The 20,059-nt window shown below is 39.7% G+C and overlaps 1 protein-coding gene across 1 annotated transcript in view; it reads left to right on the plus strand.

Annotated features, from left to right (window-relative positions):
• LOC128862099 (laminin subunit alpha) overlaps window positions 1-20,059 on the plus strand; it is a 48,174-nt gene that overhangs the window by 20,174 nt on the left and 7,941 nt on the right. The window contains exons 3-12 of the mRNA XM_054100527.1: window positions 12,511-13,135; window positions 13,201-13,410; window positions 13,487-13,759; window positions 13,832-13,969; window positions 17,406-17,678; window positions 17,748-18,600; window positions 18,664-18,930; window positions 18,994-19,384; window positions 19,453-19,736; window positions 19,806-20,031. Of these exons, the coding sequence (XP_053956502.1) occupies window positions 12,511-13,135; window positions 13,201-13,410; window positions 13,487-13,759; window positions 13,832-13,969; window positions 17,406-17,678; window positions 17,748-18,600; window positions 18,664-18,930; window positions 18,994-19,384; window positions 19,453-19,736; window positions 19,806-20,031 (3,540 nt within the window). The remainder of the gene's footprint in view (window positions 1-12,510; window positions 13,136-13,200; window positions 13,411-13,486; window positions 13,760-13,831; window positions 13,970-17,405; window positions 17,679-17,747; window positions 18,601-18,663; window positions 18,931-18,993; window positions 19,385-19,452; window positions 19,737-19,805; window positions 20,032-20,059) is intronic.

Raw genomic sequence — 20,059 nt, forward strand, 5'->3', positions numbered from 1 at the left:
GTCCGTCTGCGCCCGCAGCTTTGTTTTTCTTTAGTCGCGTTATCGCTATTCTCACCTCGTCATGGTCGGGTAGCGGAACGTCAATTTCGATTGGGGTATCGGGATCTTCACATTCTCTGTGACATGCGCAGCTATCACTATTTAGCAGAGAAGTGTTCCCTCCATAATTTAAGATTGCTCTGGACGTCAGTCACTAGATCGCCGTCTTTGTTCTTACAGGAAAACGCCCCGGTCTTGAAACCTTCTGTAAGCCGCCGAACTTTCTGGTAGAATTTTCGGGCGTTGTTCCTATTGGCCAGCATTTCAAGCTCCTCTCACGCACGTATTTTGGCCTCTCGTTTCTTCTTTCGGATAATACGTCTATCTTCCTTTCTTAGCTCTCTGTAGCGATCCCACATGGCTCGCGTTGCGCCCGATCACAGCGTGGCTCTATAGGCAGCATCTTTTCTTTCGGCGGCAGCATGACATTCCTCGTCGTACCAACTGTTTTTGAGGGCTCGCCGGAATCCGATTGCTTCTTACACTGCATTGGTATTAAAAATTCTTAGTACAGTATTTTGCGTTGATAACTACTTTCCTTCGGTTGAAATTCCGACTAATGCCATTGCTATTATTTCGCACAGAGTGTATGTGCATTCCAAATTAGCTCTTTACTCATAGCATTCTAAATAATTTTGACGTTGAGTAGCTGGAGCGCTGTGGCTCAATTCAACTTTTACTGTTCGGCTGGAGTGTGCCAATGATCTCATCATTCGGCGCGTTTGTATGCACATACATACGTATATGTATAAATTTTTTTTTTTTTGTACTGCCGGCGAGCGTTTGCTGCTGAAAAAGAAAATATACTAAACAGCAGACAATTATTTGTTTATTAAAGTGAATTGTGTATAAAGTTGGAGTGCGTTAAGCTTATTTGGCGCCTACATACACACTGCAAGAAATAGTTTTAGAAAAATGATTTGTAATGCATGCGCTTATACATATGTTTGTATGTAAGTGTGTATGTAGATACGCTACGCGACTGCAGTGCAAATTCTATTGTGCATAAATTAAAATCGAGTCGCGCATATTTTCTAGTTCAAGTACGAGATGTTTTTTGTTGCAAGCAATTTTAGTGGCTGAACTGACTACGCTAAGGGGTTAGGAGTAGTCAGATGGATGGAAAAATAATCTTTTTTATCATTTAAGAGTGTTATAACAAAAAAAAATAATAATTAAAATTTTTTTTTGAGCAAGCAGGAATGACCACTCTCTCGCCCGTCTCGGTGGTCTAGAAATTTCAAAAAACCAATTTTTTGATTTTTCGATATTTCCAAAGTAGAGTATCTTAAGAATATACTGTGAATTTCTCTCTCGACGAACAAAACTAACACTCTACAAGACTCTCATCATGCCCGTCCTAACGTATGGCGCAGAAGCGTGGACGATGACAACATCCGATGAAGCGACGCTTGGAGTGTTCGAGAGAAAGATTCTGCGTAAGATTTTTGGACCTTTGCACGTTGGCAACGGCGAATATCGCAGACGATGGAACGATGAGCTGTATGAGCTTTACGGAGACATAGACATAGCGCAGCGAATAAAGATCCAGCGGCTTCGTTGGCTGGGTCATGTCGTCCGAATGGATACAAACGCTCCGGCTTTGAAAGTATTCGATGCGGTACCAGCTGGTGGTAGCAGAGGAAGAGGAAGGCCTCCTCTGCGTTGGAAAGATCAGGTGGAGAAGGACTTGGCTTCACTTGGTGTGTCTAACTGGCGCAGGTTAGCACGAGAAAGAAACGACTGGCGCGCTTTGTTAAACTCGGCCAAAATCGCGTAAGCGGTTATCGCGCCAATTAAGAAGAAGAATTCCCAATATTATAGCTTCTACAGCCCTATAACTAGGTAGAGAGCGGTCCGCGCGAGTTAAATGTATAGATGGAATGAGCGTTAGAACAAGACTGATTTATTCAAAATATACAAAATCTTATCTCACTTAAGTTAAGTGGGGAGAAAGTTTAGAGTTGTTGGAAGTGGTGTGGGGAAGTGTGGAAATATGAGAGAATGTGGTGTATGAGTGTGGGAGGTTGGGAATGTGGAAGTTGGGGAGAGTGCGAATATGTTGTAACAGTAATATACAATATATAAAAAGAAAAGAGAAAATATATATAACTCACGCTCCTGCCACCTCAAATTTTAAACTCATTTATCTCGAAACGGCGTTTTTCGGCCTGGTCTTATCAAAGCAAAAAAAAACTATTCAATCGAATCGTCTGAAATTTTAATATGTTATTCACAACATCAATGGCTATCGTACTACCCGTACTAGAATCATATTATTACTGCAATTATTTCGTATTTTTTGACTAAAAACCTAAAAAAAAACGCCCGATTTTTAGAGTGTCAAATTCAAAACCGCGCCGTTTTGTGAATTTTGTTTTTCTTTTTTTCATTCTAGTACGGGACATATGTATCTTTAAAAATGGCGCTTTGGTGCTACTTGAGGAGTACCGGACTGGCACTTCAACCATTTCATTTCACGAGACATAGCTACTGACATACTGATTAATATTTTTTTGGTTTTTGTGTTTCAAATAAATAGAAGAGCCAAAATGGACAACACCGTCCAGGTCCAATTCTTCGGGAGCGTAAACTTTGGCGCCGTTTTTAAAATTTTTAAAATTAAAAAAAAAAAATCGTGTTTGGATGTAAAATAAGTTAATTAAAAATCCTAAAATATTTAAATATCGTTTTTCATTTTTTTATTGAAAAAAAACAAGATTTCTAAAAATACTCTAAATTTTTGAGCCGCACACCAATTTATGGAGATATCGATATATTAACAGTATTTCATTAGAAGGAAACGTCTCTTTACTTTTACTTATGGAGGCATGGTTGGTTGGTTTAAGGGTGACCCCGCATCGGAGTGCCACATAGACCGCAAGTTGGGTCCGTTGTGTTGCCCTAGAGCTCATTATGTTATATGATTTCCCCACCTAACCGAGATTTTTATTGTAGATTTTGGTCAAAGATATTAATTCGTTTCGAGAATTTGATGAGAGATTCGATTTTCAGGTTCGAGAGTACTGAAAGATTGTCAATTGTTGGAGAGCCAAGAAGACCGAGTCGACTTCTGGCTAGACCGGGACAACTGCACAGCAAGTGTCTGCTCGATACTTCCTCATCTTCGTCCTCGCAGTATCTGCACAGGTCGTTTTGAGGAACCCCGAGCCGACGTGCGTGAGTGCCCAAAAGGCAGTGACCGGTGATGAGAGATATTATATGCCTTAGTTCGTGTTTCCAAAGACTTATAAGGGTTCGTGGAGGCATAGTAAATTGAAAACTTTTGCAGCCGTTTTTCTCGATCTTTTCATTTTTTAAGTTATGAAGTTCTTCCAGTAAACGAGTGGTTTAGAGCCGCTTTCGATTCACCAACTCTTAGCGGGTAGTGAATAAAACAAAAAACTTCTCTTGAAACCAAGGTTGCTTATGATTTGGCAGCACTGCAATATTAGCATTTCGAAAAAATGTTATGCAATTCCATTGCTTTTCAAAGTATCCCGCCTGAAAGTATGCAAAATATAATAATAAGAAATATGCCTAGTTATTTCGGGTGTTTTTTTTTAGCTGTATTTGAACTATCGATATCGATAATTATGGTTTGACAGACGAGAATGCCAAACTGTGCCGACATTTCTGTTCAGTAAAGTTCGGTTCGGCGGCCGCTGTAGCAGAATGGGTTGGTGCGTGACTACCATCAGGAATTCAGAGAGCAACGTAGGTTCGAATCTCGTTGAAGCATCAAAATGAAGAAAAACATTTTTCTAATAGCGGTCGCCCCTCGGCAGGTAATGGCAAACCTACGAGTGTATTTCTGCCATGAAAAAGCTCCTCATAAAAATATCCGCCGTTCGGAGTCGGCTTGAAACTGTAGGTCCCTCCATTTGTGGAAAGCATCAAGACGCACGCCACAAATAAGAGGAGGAGCTCGGTCAAACACCCAAAAAAAGGGCGTAAGCGCCAATTATATATATAATAGATATATATATAGTTCGGTTAATCGTCATTTAATACCAGAATAATGTTTCCAAATTGCAGAAATTTATTTTGGAAAAAAAAAATCTGTTCACGAAGTTCAAAGAGCGAAATGTTGAAGAAAATGCCGAAATGCCGATTCGTCGTCGACGAACTCAACTTTTTGGCCTTTGTCCTTCGACTACGAGGAAAATTTTACGTAAGGATCTTGGCTTCCGTGCCCATAAAATGCAGATAGTGCAAGAATTGAAGCCAAGTGACCATCGCTTGCATTGCCCTGTTTGCTGATTGGGCTCATTTGGATTTATTATTCAGATTTATTGGAAAAAGTAGTTAAAAGTTGGGCTGATCGAATGGGCCATGCAAACGAGTGATATCAGGGCCCACTTGGTCGCGGCGGCGATATGCCGAATATCATTCACAAAAAAAAAAAAAATGCCACTCGACCAGATTATAATACGAAAAATAGTTCCAACAAAATTTTTGTTTTGTATTATCATTTTAAGTTCTCAAGCTCTTAAAAAAGCTCCCGTTACTTGACACTTGTGAGCTAAGCGGATATAAACAAAGTCGCTAATCATAGCTAAATCGTTGTTGCCTTCACATATGTATAATATTAATTTTTCGCTTGACGAGCAGCGGAAATCTCTGATGAACAAAGAAGTGGTGAATCTAAAACCTAAATATTTTAACTTGACCTCGCATAATTTTCAAAAAATTATTGTATTTTAAGAAAGTTAGAGCCTTCTCTACTGGAGCTCCTCTCACGCATTGCACTTTGTACTGGTTCATCTAAAATTAGTTAAACTAAGAAAATTCTTTGGTGTAATCGAAAACCTAGTAGTGTTGCTTAACCTCAAAAGTAGCAAAAATTAGATGTGCACTTTCAAAACATTAAATTCTATAAGATTTACAAATTTTCAATATTTAAATATTTAAATGCAAGAGTGACTCTTTTTAACCTTTTTTGTTTTAATTATACACTTTTCTTTTAACTTACAATATTGGTACCTTTAAATGAATTAAAAAGAGAAGCAAACACCAAACTTAAAAATGTTCGCCCTTTGGGTATAAAAAAGCACTAAATTTATTGCGGAGAGCAAATGGTTGGCAACACTGCTCAACTACACGACTATGACGTCACGCACTCTCTGATGGGCGCCATCTTGTTTTTGTCATTCTTGCTTTTGAAGCTATTGGAAAATCGTTACCGCAAAAAGTGTCGCGTGTCCGCGCCCACCTCCCATATAAGGTTATTTACCAAAGCAGAAAAAAGTGATATCTCTTTTATAAATGAAACAAGATTACTTGAAATTTGTTAAAAATGACTAAGTCAAAAAAATTAACACGAAAAAAAGAAAATTGGAAAACTGAAGGTGCCACACCTATTTTTGAATAAATGCGTGTACCTCAATGAGGACTTCATAAAACTTGCCCGTACTTGGCACACACACTGCCCTCGCCCTCATTTAGATGCCACATATGTATGTACTAGGTTGTTCAATAGGTTTTATAGTTCGATAAGAAAAAACCATTTTATGGTTTGAAATGCACTTTAGTATTCAGTATAGTCTGCCTGCGCATCAGTAAACTTCTTCCAACGAGATTATGAATTACATCCCTCAAGTGAAAATCTGGAAGGACTGCAAAATACGCTTCCACAGCTGTTATGACCTCATCATTTGATGAAAAACGCTCTCCACGCATGCATTTTTTTAGGTCTGGAAACAGATGGAAGTTGCTAAAAGTCAAATCTGGTGTATACACTGGATGCTCCAAAATTCAAACTTTAATTCATGGATTTTAGCCATTGTCAAAACGCTCTTGTGACGCGGTGTACTGTGCTGATGAAAAATATTTTTTTCTCTTTTGCAAAGTGGGCCTTTTTCACGAATTTTTCCCTTCAGTTGGTCTAAAAGGTAATAATAATACTCAGAATTTATTGTTTTACCAGTTTGCAAGTAATTCATGAATGCAATTCCTTTCGCATCCCAAAAAACTGATGCTAACGCCTTTTTTGCTGATACCTCAATTTCTGGACACGAACTCGTTTCGAAGCCGAAGCACCACGTTCGCACCACTCTTTAGCCTTCTGTTTTGATTTAGAATCATGGTGATAGGCCCAAGTCTCATCCATAGTTATGAATTGACGCACAAAATCCGCTTTATTCTTTCGAAAAGGCTCAAAATGTGTCTGATTAAGTCGGTTTTGGATGTGTTGTTTTTTTTATTGTTAGTCAATGCGGCACCCATTGTGCACACAGCTTTCTGAAACTCAATACTTCAGTCGAAATATTGCTTACACTGCTCAATGAGATGCCTGGGGCTTCTACGAAATCTCTTTCAGTTACTCGACGATTTTCCAATACGATTTCCTGTATTTATCTACGATTTCTGGTGTTATTGCTGTCGGTGTTGTTTGGACGTCCTTGACGTGGATCGTCTTCAAGGTTTGTACGACCAGGCTTAAATTCAGCAACCCGTCTTTCTGCTGTACTAATTGATGGCGAAAAGTTTTCACAAAATTTCGTTGCTTTTAAACCTTTCAAAAATAAAAATTCAGTCACTGCACGATACTTGATTTTTTCCATTGTATGTAGAAAATACTGTGGCATGTCGGTACTAAATGGCTTGCAATCAAAGAATGAATTGACAGATTGAGATTAATCTTCCCATACGTTCATATGAAGAGTGTACCAACATAACAAAAAAATAATAATAATAAACAAATTAGGCTAGTAACAATGCTCTCTCTTATCGAACCGCAAAACTTATTGAACAACCTGGTATGTATGCAAATATTATAGAGATCGGATGAAAACTACGCCTACATTTCATATGTTCAGATTAAATTTCTGGCCGTCCGTTTAATTTAACAAACTATAAAACTCTTTGTCTATGAGTTTTTTGATTCCAAAATTAACAGTCCCCTCAAATAGGTTAGGTTAGGTTGACCTGGCTAACTGAAGGCCATCACGTAGACCTATTGGTCCTTAGTGGTACCAGATGCAGCTTGACCTTTACGTTTTCTTGTATCATAGTAGGCTTTTTGTAATAAATAGAATTTTGATAAAATTTGCGCGGGTATATAAAGTTAGGACCGGCCCTAATTTAACACTCCCTTACTTGTATTGTTTTTACATTCGATTTCTTTCCTTCTTTACCACATGGCATTTTATGTGGCCGATAATATTTGTCTTGGCTAGTTTCGCCGATTTACGCTAAAAGCTGTTGCTTGTTTTACTGTTACTTGCGTACATATCTACAACAAATTAGTTCATATGCCAACTACTCACTTCACACAAATATCAGCTACTTGGGCACATGTTGAGCAGATGCTAATGTTTATATGAAAAAAAGATTTATTAGTAGAAATAATTCTAAACTACACTGAGGAAAAAATGAGAGGGCGAGTTACGCTAAATTCTCTTCTCGCCTGTAAGTATGTAGCGAGCTGGGCTTTTTGTTTATATATTTTATTTTTTTATTTATTTATTTATTTTATAAATTTATATTTAATTTGTCGTGCAGATCGTTGCTACTCTCTTCTTTTCCAAGAATAAGATTTTCTCTACAAGACAGCTGACTATCATATAATCACTCATATTATCATCATCACTTTCCTCATTAAACTACACATTTTCGTTCTAGCCATGGGAAAGTTCTGATAGTTTCCCCTTGTCGGTGTGATATTCTATCTCTCTTTTACCAATAGCACCAATTTTAACTGAAAAATATATCTACTATGCTCTAAAGGCAAGACATTCACAATGTAATAACTGCTGACAACTAAACTCCTCATTGTCGTCATTACAAACTTCTCAGCACTCATAATCATACCTCTCATTTTCGTTATCAAAAAGTAATGTTGTTGTTGTTGTAGCAGGATAAACATTCCCCATATTTACATAGGGGGAATGCTGCTGGAGTGGCAGGCCTTGGCCGGTTATAAATCCGGGTCGTTTCGGTAACGCAGAACCCACTGTCGTGGAAACGATCAAAAATTTATCAGAAAGTAATCAGCACTGACGATAAAAACTACTCATTTGCCTTAAAAAGTAATCAGCAGTAATGACAAAAACTCCTCAACTCCTTCGTTATCATAAAATGTTTTACTTACAAATATATAAAATTAATAATATTATCTTTTGTATACATTAGAAATTTCTTACATATAAATTTGGTGTTTCATCTACGGAGATTCGAACTCACGAATTTTCTTCAAATGTTAGCCAAGCATCTACTCATTCGGCTGTGGCGACCATAAATAAACACAACAAAATTTCATACTAGCACTTTCTTCAGAGCAGCCACATTGTAAGCATGCAAATGAGTTGCCTTGCCACTTATATGAAATTGCTATTGGTGTGAGAGAGATAGAATCCACACCGCCTGGGGGAAAGGAATATCAAATGAAATATTTGATTTCCCCATTAAAAAATGTTGTATATGCCATTCTGATAATGCGCATGCACTAGAGACTATTAACATACTTGTAAATGTGTTGGAATTTTTGTCGAAAGTGCTCAGCACTGTCTTTTAGGGTTTATTACGTGGTTTCACTGTCACTTGCGCTGCAGCGAAAACTGAAAAAAGTTTGCAAACAGAACCGGGCAGCAAGTTTTTGTATGGCCAAACTTATGCAGTGGCTGCAAAATAGTCTATTTTATTATGACATGGTGTCTTTTTTTAATAACGTTTTTATTATTAAGTAGAAGCTGCTAAAGGTACGCAATTTTTAAAGGTACTTACAATAGATTATACAAATTTTCGTATTTCGGTTAGTTCGTATTTTTCCTGCAGGGTAATTGCATGCACACACATATATATGTTTCATACACTCGTATGTATGTATAGGTATATTTGCATACATATACACACGAATATTTCGTTAAACAATTTCAGTTGGTTTGCTTCGCTGCAAATTAATTTAGTCAATTTAAATTGATGAGTAAACAAAGCAGAAAAAAATGCGAATATTTTCTAAATTTTTAATGACTTCGTAGTTTACCTAAAGCGATTGTGAGGTTTGCGTTTCTTGTGCGCTTTGCTTGGTTCTGGTTGCGCATGGCGCATGGCTAAAGTTCTAGGAGTTTAAAAAGTTCAAAATTATCTGGAAGAATGGCGTTAGTTATGGTCTAGTTAAAGTCGGCTCTAAATCATAGAGTGCTGATGCTGTTTTTTTATGTGTAGAAACTAATTTTTAATCGATGCAACCGGTTTTTTCGATTTTTATCAAAAAAAGTTTTATTTGTTCTTTTTTTTAATACATTTTAAGCATAACAAAGTTTTGGTTTTTATTAGTGTAATTTAATTTTAATTTTGAAAATTAATTTTTACGAACTACTTTTATGAAAAACTTGTTTTTTTGGGGATCAGGTGTAAAAAATAAGTAAATAAAAAATTATCAAACATAAAATTTACAGCGTATTTATCTAATTTAAAGCTTACTTTGCACGAGAAAGGGACCGCCAGGAAAAATTCATTTCAGAAATCATTTTGTACTTTATCATACCAAAATTCATTTGGCTATAACTCTGGATACTCGAAATTTGTCTAAAGTTTCTTATTGAAAATTTTAGATTTTCGGCAAAATTTATTGAATTTTTTTTGCGAAATTCGCATAAGTTTGCCACTTCGATTTATAGATGTTTTTTGAAGAATTAGGAAGTATATTTTAATAATTAATTATAAATTAATTTTAACATTTATAATTAATTATATAAAATAATTAAAATGAAAAAATAAAAACTTATTAAAATTAAATAAGAAACAGGAACACTGTTATCTCTTCCGACATAGACTATCATGTAAGTCTTCCATCACCACCCTTGCTATTCTCCTGTTCACTCCCAACCAGGGAAGAATGGAAGACAAATCTTACCGAAATCGATGGCCCTCTGATTATATATACAGATGGTTCAAAACAAGACGGCAAAGTGGGATTTGGAATCTTTTCCAATTCCCCTCACATCAATCTATCATTTAGATTACCCGACTACTGTAGTGTATTCCAAGCGGAAGTATGCGCTATCTGGTATGCTGCGAAAACTATCTTAGAAAAAAGAATATCACTAGAGGATATCCGCTTTTTCACTGACAGTCAAGCGGCCGTTCGAGCACTCAGCTCCTCTTATACCCACTCAGATGTGGTTCGATCTTCGATCCTGTCTCTTATCTCTTAACGAGATAAGTGTTCAGAATTCTGTCCAAGTTATCTGGATACTGGGTCACAGTGGATTCGAAGGTAACTGCAAAGCTGATGAGCTCGCAAGAGCTGTAGCTGCGCAATCAAATGTTAGTAATTTACCCACAATCCACATTCCGCTCTCAACATGTAAAATGCTCATTGATCGAGAATTTCCCAGCATTGCTGATCGGAGGTGGCGAGTGGAAACTACTTGCGTTACGACCAGACAAATCTGGCCATCCTACAATCTGAAACAGACAAAAACCCTTATTAGTCTTTCGAAATACGAACTAAGGCATATAATATCTCTTATCACCGGCCACTGTCTTTTGGGCACTCACGCACGTCGGCTCGGGGTTCCTCAAAACGACCTCTGCATATACTGTGAGGACGAAGATGAGGAAGTGTCGATTAGACATTTGCTGTGCAGTTGTCCCGGTCTAGCCAGAAGTCGACTCGCTCTTCTAGGCTCTCCAACATTAGACAATCTTACTCTCGGACCTGAAAATCGAATCTCTCATTAAATTCTCGAAACGAATTAATATTTTGGACCAAAATCTATAATAAAAACCTCGGTTAGGTGGGGAAATCATATAATATAATGAGCTCTAGGGCAACACAACGGACCCAACTTGCGGTCTATGTGGCACTCCGATGCGGGGTCACCCTTAAACCAACCAACCAAATAAGAAACAAACAAATTATCAAAACTTGTTTCTGCATTTTAATTCCTGCATTATAATTATTGCAATATTCGCCGTCACCAACGTGCAAAGGTCCAAAAATCTTACGCAGAATCTTTCTCTCGAACACTCCAAGCGTCGCTTCATCGGATGTTGTCATCGTCCAAGCTTCTGCGCCATACAATAGGACCGGCATGATGAGAGCCTTGTAGGTAGATAGGGGAAATGGTTGAAGTACCAGACTGGCACTCTCCAACTAGCACTAAAGCGATTTTTTTATGCTATTATGAGACCTCCATCGAGCAAATATCTACAGTCATCCAGAGTTGTTGTTGTAACGGAGAATGTTGATGGAATTTAGGTTAAAGTGCTGGCACAGGCTGTCGAAGAGAGGTGCACCCAACATGCCACATCCGGACATTTACAAAGAAAATGCTCCATAATGACCGGTAGGCACAGCTACAAGTTTGTAAATTGGATGGCTTGGAGTACTTAGGACTATCTGCGTCTTGCGTCTATTGTACTGTGGCCATAGGTTTCCCGAAATACGACATGAAGAAATGGAGCTACATCTGATCTGTACCTTCGATTGTATGAGATTAATATTTCTTCATCCACGTCCAAGTTTTAAATAAAGGGTTTTCCAATAACAGGTGTTATGAATGAATGGAGAGATTGATTGTCAATTTTTTACGGCCGGAATTGGATGGTATTGATTTGGACAACGTTTATTTTCAACAAGACGGCGCTACGTGCCATACAAGCAACGAAACCATTGATCTTTTACGGGAAAAGTTTTCGGACCGTGTTATCTCTCGAAGAGGTGATCACAATCGGCCACCGAGATTTTGTGATTTAACATCTTGTGACTTTTTTCTTTGGGGCCACGTGAAAGAGAAGGTGTACGCCAACAGCCCAGGGTCGATTCAAGACCTCAAAGATGGAATTCGTGAGGCTATCGAGGACATAGGGCAACCACTTTGCAATTCGGTTATGGAAAATTTCATGAAAAGGATATTGTCCTGTATTTGCCTGATGTTATTTTCCACTATTAACGGCATACTTTCCTCTTTATAATAAAATAAACATCAGATCTTTTAAATTAAAAAATAGCATTTTTCTTTGAATATCAAAATAACACCTCTTATTGGAAAACCCTTTATTTCAATTATCTATGAGAAATTCATGTAAATTGTAAATGAGTAAAAAAAAGACTAAAAACGGCACTAGGCACCTCAAAATTTTTTTTTGGCGTTTTAATTTTCAAAAAGCACTGAATCTTGAGCACCAATTTGGCAATTATGCTTCAGAGTTATCACTACCGATAGTAGCGTACACAAACTGTTACTGAATTAACGAAACACTTTTCTGGCATGCCTAGAAGTATGCAACGCTTTTGCTTGATAATCTCGTTTACTCGCACTGATCTATCTGTCGTTTGCTGCCGCCGAATATGTCCGCAAATACAAATGCCTGGCTGTACAGGTGTGTGTAACAGTGCAGAGCACAAAAATTGTAGTTTTTGTACATATATGTACATACATGCATACATACATACATATGTACATACACACATATATATACACATACTTAAAAACACGTTTGCAATGCTTATATCAACAGGAGTTCCATGTCGCCTACCTATTCATTCGCATGGGCAATTCGCCTCGCCCCGGTCTGTGGACACTGGAAAAGTCCAGCGATTACGGCAAGTCTTGGACGCCATGGATGCATTTCTCCGACTCCGTACACGATTGCATTACCTATTTCGGCAAAGACTCCTACAAGCCAATCACACGTGATGATGATGTCATCTGTTCAACGGAATTCTCGCGTATCGTGCCATTGGAGAATGGCGAAATTCCAGTCATGTTGCTGAATGATCGTCCCTCGGCTTCGAACTATTTCAATTCGACGGTGTTGCAGGAGTGGACACGTGCCACAAATGTGCGCATACGCTTGTTGCGTACCAAAAATTTGCTCGGCCATTTGATGTCGGTGGCGCGACAGGATCCCACAGTTACGCGTCGTTACTTCTATTCAATCAAAGATATCTCGATCGGTGGTCGTTGCATGTGTAACGGTCATGCGGACACTTGCGATGTGAAGGATCTGAAGAGTCCAGTACGAATTTTGGCTTGTCGCTGTCAGCATCGCACCTGCGGCATACAATGTAACGAGTGTTGCCCCGGTTTCGAACAGAAGAAATGGCGCCAAAATACTAACGCGCGACCCTTCGAATGTGAACGTAAGTTTGTCTGGCGGCAGAATATTATAAATACGAATTATTGATTTATTTTATATTTTTCCCAGCTTGTAATTGTCATGGCCACACTAACGAATGCGATTACGACGAGGAGGTGGATCTCAAAGGTTTGTCGTTGGATATTCATGGGCGCTACGATGGTGGCGGCGTTTGCAAGAACTGTCAACACAATACAGAGGGCATTAACTGCAACAAATGCAAAGGCAAATTCTATCGTCCGTTCGGCAAATCCTGGAACGAGACTGACGTCTGTCAACGTAAGTGTGCATCTTTTCATACACTGTATGAAAGTTCCTGTTGTAAGGCAAAAGTAACAAAAACATTTAATTGCAGCTTGCAACTGTGACTATTTCTTTTCGACCGGCCATTGTGAGGAGCAAACGGGACGCTGCGAATGTCGCAAGGCGTTCCAGCCACCGAACTGTGACTCTTGTGCCTATGGCTACTACGGCTATCCCAATTGCCGTGAGTGTGAGTGCAACTTGAACGGCACCGATGGCTATCATTGTGAGGCGATCAATGGAGAATGCCCGTGCAAGATTAATTTCGCTGGCCATTATTGCAAACAGTGCGCTGAAGGTTTCTATGCTTTCCCCGAATGCAAAGGTGCGTATACGGAATAGAGATTTTTTCTATGCTACGAGTTTTTAAATCAATTTATTCAACAAAATATTTTAGCTTGCCAATGCAATAAGATTGGCTCAATCAGCAATGACTGCGATGTGCAAACGGGCCAATGTAAGTGTTTAAGCAGTTTTGGAGGTGAACGTTGCGAGCACTGCAAAGACGGCTACTACAACTATCCCAAGTGCCAATGTAAGTTTGTGCAATTAAGCAACAATTAATATATGTATGTATGTATATGTTTTCCTTTAACTCCTTATGGAGCATAGAGCGTCAAAAGCCAATCTTAGCCTTTGTTCGATAGCCAAAAGTTGTCAACGAGGGTTGCCGATTCTTTATACGAGGCTGTGAATTTGACGATTCGTTAGCAATTAGGATTCGAATAAGTAGGTTGCTAGCCCTACTATCCCAGCCTGATGATAGTTAAACATTATTTCCCCCCTACCCCCCCTACCGAGTATTTCCCTAGCTGCCAACTTGGGATGCAGCAGATGGTAGACACGCTACTCCACACGGCAATAGCGTCTTGGTAATTTATTTATCTATTTGGAAGATAGGGCTAATTTAGTGACGTTTTTGTAAGTTTTTTTTTTTCATAGTGAGACTTTGTTGTCTATACAGGCATATAACTCTTGGGTTGAAAAGTCCTGGGCCTAACGAAGAAAACACGTTTTGTTTTTGTTCAAAATTAGCTTTATTCAACAACGTAATTTCCATCGAGAACAACGCAATTATTCCAGCGCCGCTTTAACATTTTAATACCACTTTTGTAGAACGATTTATCTTTTGCCTCAAGTTTCAGCGATAACCTCTTCATTCGAGCGAAATTTCTTACCGGCAAGGATTTTTTTTAGGTAAGCGAACAGTCAGTAGTTGCTGGGAGCCAAGTCTGTTGACTACGGTGGATGTGGGAGCAATTTAATGCTCCATTTAGCTAGTTTTGCCAAATTGCCAGTTTTGCGCATGCAATGTAAAGCCAACACGTTCGTTCGATATCTTTACCGTGCCAGCTAACTCATGCAACTTCACTTTTCGATTTTTCAAAACGATTTCGTGGATTTTTTTTGACGTTTTCTGGTGTTACCGCCTCATTTGGACGTCCATTGCGCGGTGCATCTGCGACAACATTTGAAGTCAGCAAATCACCGTTTTATTGTTGTTGATGGAGTGGAGTCTCTATAATGCTTTCCAAGCCATTGCTTCGCTTGAACGGCATTTTTGTTTTTTTCCCATCAAGAAGCAGTGTAAAATTAAAACACGAAATTCTTTTGGATTCATTGTTTTTAAAATAACAAAATTAGCATCACTCGTAGCACAATAACGCACGAAACCGACTCTAGCCCGTGAAACAATAAATGATGCAAAAGATTATTCCAAAAGCGGTCGCGCCCGGCAGGCAATAGCAAACCTCCGCATGGACTCTACCGAATAGTATACACGCATAACGCTATCGATTGTGAGCTGTTAAAGATATCTCAATGTATTTGGCTTCTTCTTCGTCTAAGATCTGTAGCCACACTAGAGGAAGTGGGGAAGCGCAAAAATTCTTTGAGGTTGAAAACCAAAATACTTCGTTTGCTTTCTGTTCCGATCCATTAAGTGACAACCGAAATATCCTTTCGGTAATGTAGTTCATGCCGTGAATAAAGGTAGGTAGGTAGGTTTGGCAGCCGCATCACACATAGAGACAACGATGCCACTTAGACCACGGAATGGGTCCGTTGTGAGCCGCAGGGGCCGGGCTACATTTCCCTTTCCATATTGAATCATCCTGAGCTTTTGACAAAGCGTAAAAGGTTGTTGATACCTAAAGTGTATAGATTATCTATATTCGTTAAGAAGTAGGATTTTAAAAATCGGTTTCTGCTTCTGGCTAGAGCCGGGCATGTGCAAATGCATAAAACTCGCACAATTTCTCATTTCGCCGATGCCAAATCATCATAGGAATTTACCCCATTGAGCATATCAGCGAAGCATGACCTGTTTGATGGTGGCCATATTTCGCAGGGGGAACTTGAATCGACCACTAAGATCGTGTAATTTTATACTGTGCAGGCTTATCGGCAATCAAGCGATGCTCTCAAAGCCAACATAACTCAGTCCATTGGGCAAATTCAGTCGGTTCTATGCGGTAGAGTTATCGAAAATTGGATATTTCTGAACTGGTTCCAACTATCGAAGCTGCGGCAGACAGTTCAGCGATGTCACATTCCACACCTCACATTCGGCTTCTTTAATTCCATTTCGAACCGCTCTTACATGGATTAGCGCATGTAATTTACCCGAGCTTCTTCTCCAATCAATGGTGCAAGTATTGGTGTGGTCCTAAAAATGGAGGATCCTAGAGTTTTATCCCACTTTCGGCTGAAGGTCACACGGAAGTTTATCAACGCCTGCTAAGAGGTGACATTTTTTAGAAAATACTTTTTTCTTTTTATCATTTAATGTATCCTGTCCGCAGTGCGCACAAAATATTTACTAAAATCTGCGAGATGACAATTGGTATGCCAATTCTTCCGCTGCTTGTCCATAACGGCCTCTTGTCAGCCCTATTTAAGCTCACTTCCGCTTCATTTATACTTCCATTTCCAGTGATTTCCATTTCTACTCCACCTCAGAACTGTAATTTTCCTTGTTTTTAGTCACTGCCCGGTTCTTGTCAATTTCCAAGCCTAATAACTTGCGCTTCTTGACAATGGCCGCCTCGAATCAGACGTTCGTCTTATTTCGTCCATTTCCGTTTCCGGTGATTTCTGTCTCTAGTCCGCCTCGGGCTGTAATTTTCTCTGTTATAATCACTGCCGGTTTTTGTCAGCTTCTAATGACTTACACTTCTTGACTATATCCGTCTCGCATCAGCCCCGAACTCGTTGATTTTGATCTCATTTCCTTTTCCATTTAAAGTGATTTCCATTTCTACTTCACCTCACAACTCTAATTTTCCTGGTTTTAGTCACTGCCAGTTCTTGTCAATTTCTATGTCTAATAACTTGCGATTCTTGACAATGCCCGCCTCAAATCAGGCTTAGTTTTAGTCACTTCTGATTCCTGTCTTCACTTTTTTCCGGTCAATTCCGCGTTATCAACTTCCACTTCTAATAATTTCCGTTTCTTGACAATATCCGCCTGGAATCAGCCTTATCTCCACTGACGTTCGTCTTATTTCGGCCAATTCCGATTTCGGTGATTTCTGTCTCTAGTCCGTCTCAGGCTGTAATTTTCTCTGTTATAGTCACTGCCGGTTTTTGTCAGCTTCTAATGACTTACACTTTTTGACTATATCCGTCTCGTATCAGCCTCGAACTCGTTGATTTTCATTTCACACCCGTTTCCGTTTCCGGTGATTTCTGTCTCTAGTTCGCCTCGGGCTTTAACTTTCTCTGTTATAGTCACTGCCGGTTTTTGTCCCAATTCCCAATTCCCATTTCTAAAGTGACCATATACGACTAGCATCAGCCGCGTCCTCGTTGACTTACATCTCATTTCCTTTTCCGGTGATTTCCGTCTCTAGTCCGTCTCAGCCTCTAATCTGCCGAGGTCGACTTTTATACTATATTACTAAAACATTTTTCGCACAACCTCCAATTCATTTCATACTTATCAACTTTTCTCTCATCAACTACCACAGATTGCGATTGCGACATTCAAGGCACCGAATCGGAAATCTGTAACAAGGAGTCAGGCCAATGCATTTGTCGCGAAGGTTTTGGTGGACCACGTTGTGACATGTGTCTCCCCGGTTACTATGACTACCCCGAGTGTAAGCCATGCAACTGTTCATCACAAGGCAGCACGGCTATCACCTGCGACAACACTGGCAAGTGCAACTGTTTACTCAACTTCGCCGGCAAACAATGCACACTTTGCAGCGCTGGCTACTACAGCTATCCGGAATGCTTGCGTGAGTATTTTTAGTGATCGGCTCGTTTTACCATAAGTTTTAAAATCCATTCGTTTATTACAATTTCAGCCTGCAACTGCGACGTGCACGGCTCTGAAGGTGTGACCTGTAATGCGGACGGACAATGTTCTTGTTTCCCCAATTTCGGCGGAAAACTTTGTGACTCCTGTAAAGAAGGTTTTTATAATTTCCCCAGCTGTGAGGATTGCAACTGTGATCCGGCTGGTGTAATTGACAAGTTTGCTGGCTGTGGTTCAGTGCCGGTTGGTGAATTGTGCCAGTGCAAGGAGCGTGTAACTGGGCGCATTTGTAATGAGTGCAAACCACTGTACTGGAATTTAAACACCAGCAATCCGGACGGTTGCGAAGTTTGTGACTGTTGGACTGATGGTACTATTGCCGCACTGGACACTTGCCTATCTAAATCGGGACAATGTACATGCAAACCGCACACCCAAGGACGTACCTGTAAGGAGTGTAAGGATGGTACCTATGATCTGGATGGCTCATCATTGTTTGGTTGCAAGGACTGTAGTTGTGATGTAGGCGGTTCGGAGCATAACGAGTGCGACAAATTAACCGGTCAGTGTAGATGTCATCCTCGTGTGACTGGACGTGGTTGCACACAACCACTTACCACGCATTACTTCCCTACACTACACCAATTCCAATATGAATACGAGGAAGGCGCACAGCCATCGGGTGCACAAGTGCGCTATCAATACGATGAGAATGTCTTCCCCGGATTCAGTAGCAAGGGCTATGCGGTCTTCAATGATATACAGAATGAAGTGCGTAATGAGTTTATGGTGAAGAAATCTTCAGTGTATCGCATCGTAATAAGATATGTGAATCAAAATCCATTCAATGTGACTGCGAGCATACTAATCCAGTCGGAAAATCCACTAGAGGTTGATCAAAAGTGAGCGCATAAATGCAGGAATACTAAGTACTTTAAAAGTATAACTGTAATTTTTTTCTCTAGCGTCAAAGTGTTGTTGCGCCCAACCACCTCACCACAATTCGTTACTGTCTCTGGTGTTAAAGGCAATAAGCCATCACCCATCGTGTTGGATCCAGGCTCCCGTTATACCTTTACAACTAAGGCAAGCAAGAATGTGATGCTAGATTATTTCGTGCTGTTGCCAGCAGCTTACTATGAAGCCTCGGTCTTGACACGCAAGATCACAAACCCTTGCGAGTTGGGCAATATGGAGCTTTGTCGTCATTACAAATATGCCTCCGTGGAAGAGTAAGTTTTGTATTTCTGCATAGTTTCATAATTAATATATGCATATTACGAATTTCCATCTAGCTTCCAACCCTCTACCACACCATTCATTGTCGGCGCCAACGGTAAACCCACCAATCCCACCGAAGTGTACGACGATCCCGAGCATTTAGCGATTATTGGTCATGTGGGTGATATTCCAGTTATCAGCGATACTCAGCGCGATCTTAACTATATTGTCGATGTGCCGCATAGTGGACGTTATATTTTTGTAATTGACTATGTGAGTGTGCGCGAATTGGCAGAACCATATTTTGTGAAGCTACGTTTGGGCAATAATGAAGATGATTACGGTACTACCACCTTATACCCATGTCTATATTCAATGGCCTGCCGCACGCCTATCATCGACGAAAACAGTCGCGAGAAGCCATTTTACATCTCCAAAGATGATCTTAAACCGGTTATTGTTAGCGTAAGTTGTGGCGATATTGAGTTTTCATGAAGAAAAGTACGCAAATATTTTTTGTTGTTATCCTTTAGACCGACTATGAGGATTTTGGACGTGTTGCGATCATCTCAGTGACGGCTATACCAGTTGATAAGTGGTCCATCGACTATATCGAACCAAGTCCTGTTTGCGTAACCCATAATAATCAATGTGCCGCACCCAAATTCCGCTCCGTACCCGATTCGAAGAAAATCGAGTTTGAAACTGATCATGAAGACCGCATTGATGACAATAAGCCACCGTACGCGGCACTGGATGAGCGTGTAAAACTAGTATTTTTGGACAATAAAGAAGCCACAAGCACAATTGTTATTGAGTAAGTTCATATTTATTGTATATCCCTTCGAAAGGCAATAAAATATAATCATTGTCGCATCACTTGCAGCTCGAAAGTGAGTGAGCCGGGCCGATATGTCATTTTAGTGAAATACTATCAGCCACATCATCCAAAATACAACGTGCTCTACACGCTGACCACCGCCAAAAATCAATACAGTGGCAAATTTGATATTAGCCATTGCCCATCTAGTTCCGGCTGTCGTGGTGTTATTCAACCCGCTGGAGAGGACTGGTGGTTCGATATTGAAGATGATTTTAAATTTACGTTGACGGTAAATTCTTTATTGGAATGCGAGTAAA

The sequence above is a fragment of the Anastrepha ludens genome, chromosome 4 (assembly GCF_028408465.1).
Source record: "Anastrepha ludens isolate Willacy chromosome 4, idAnaLude1.1, whole genome shotgun sequence".
In the NCBI taxonomy this organism is placed as follows: Eukaryota; Metazoa; Arthropoda; class Insecta; order Diptera; family Tephritidae; genus Anastrepha; species Anastrepha ludens.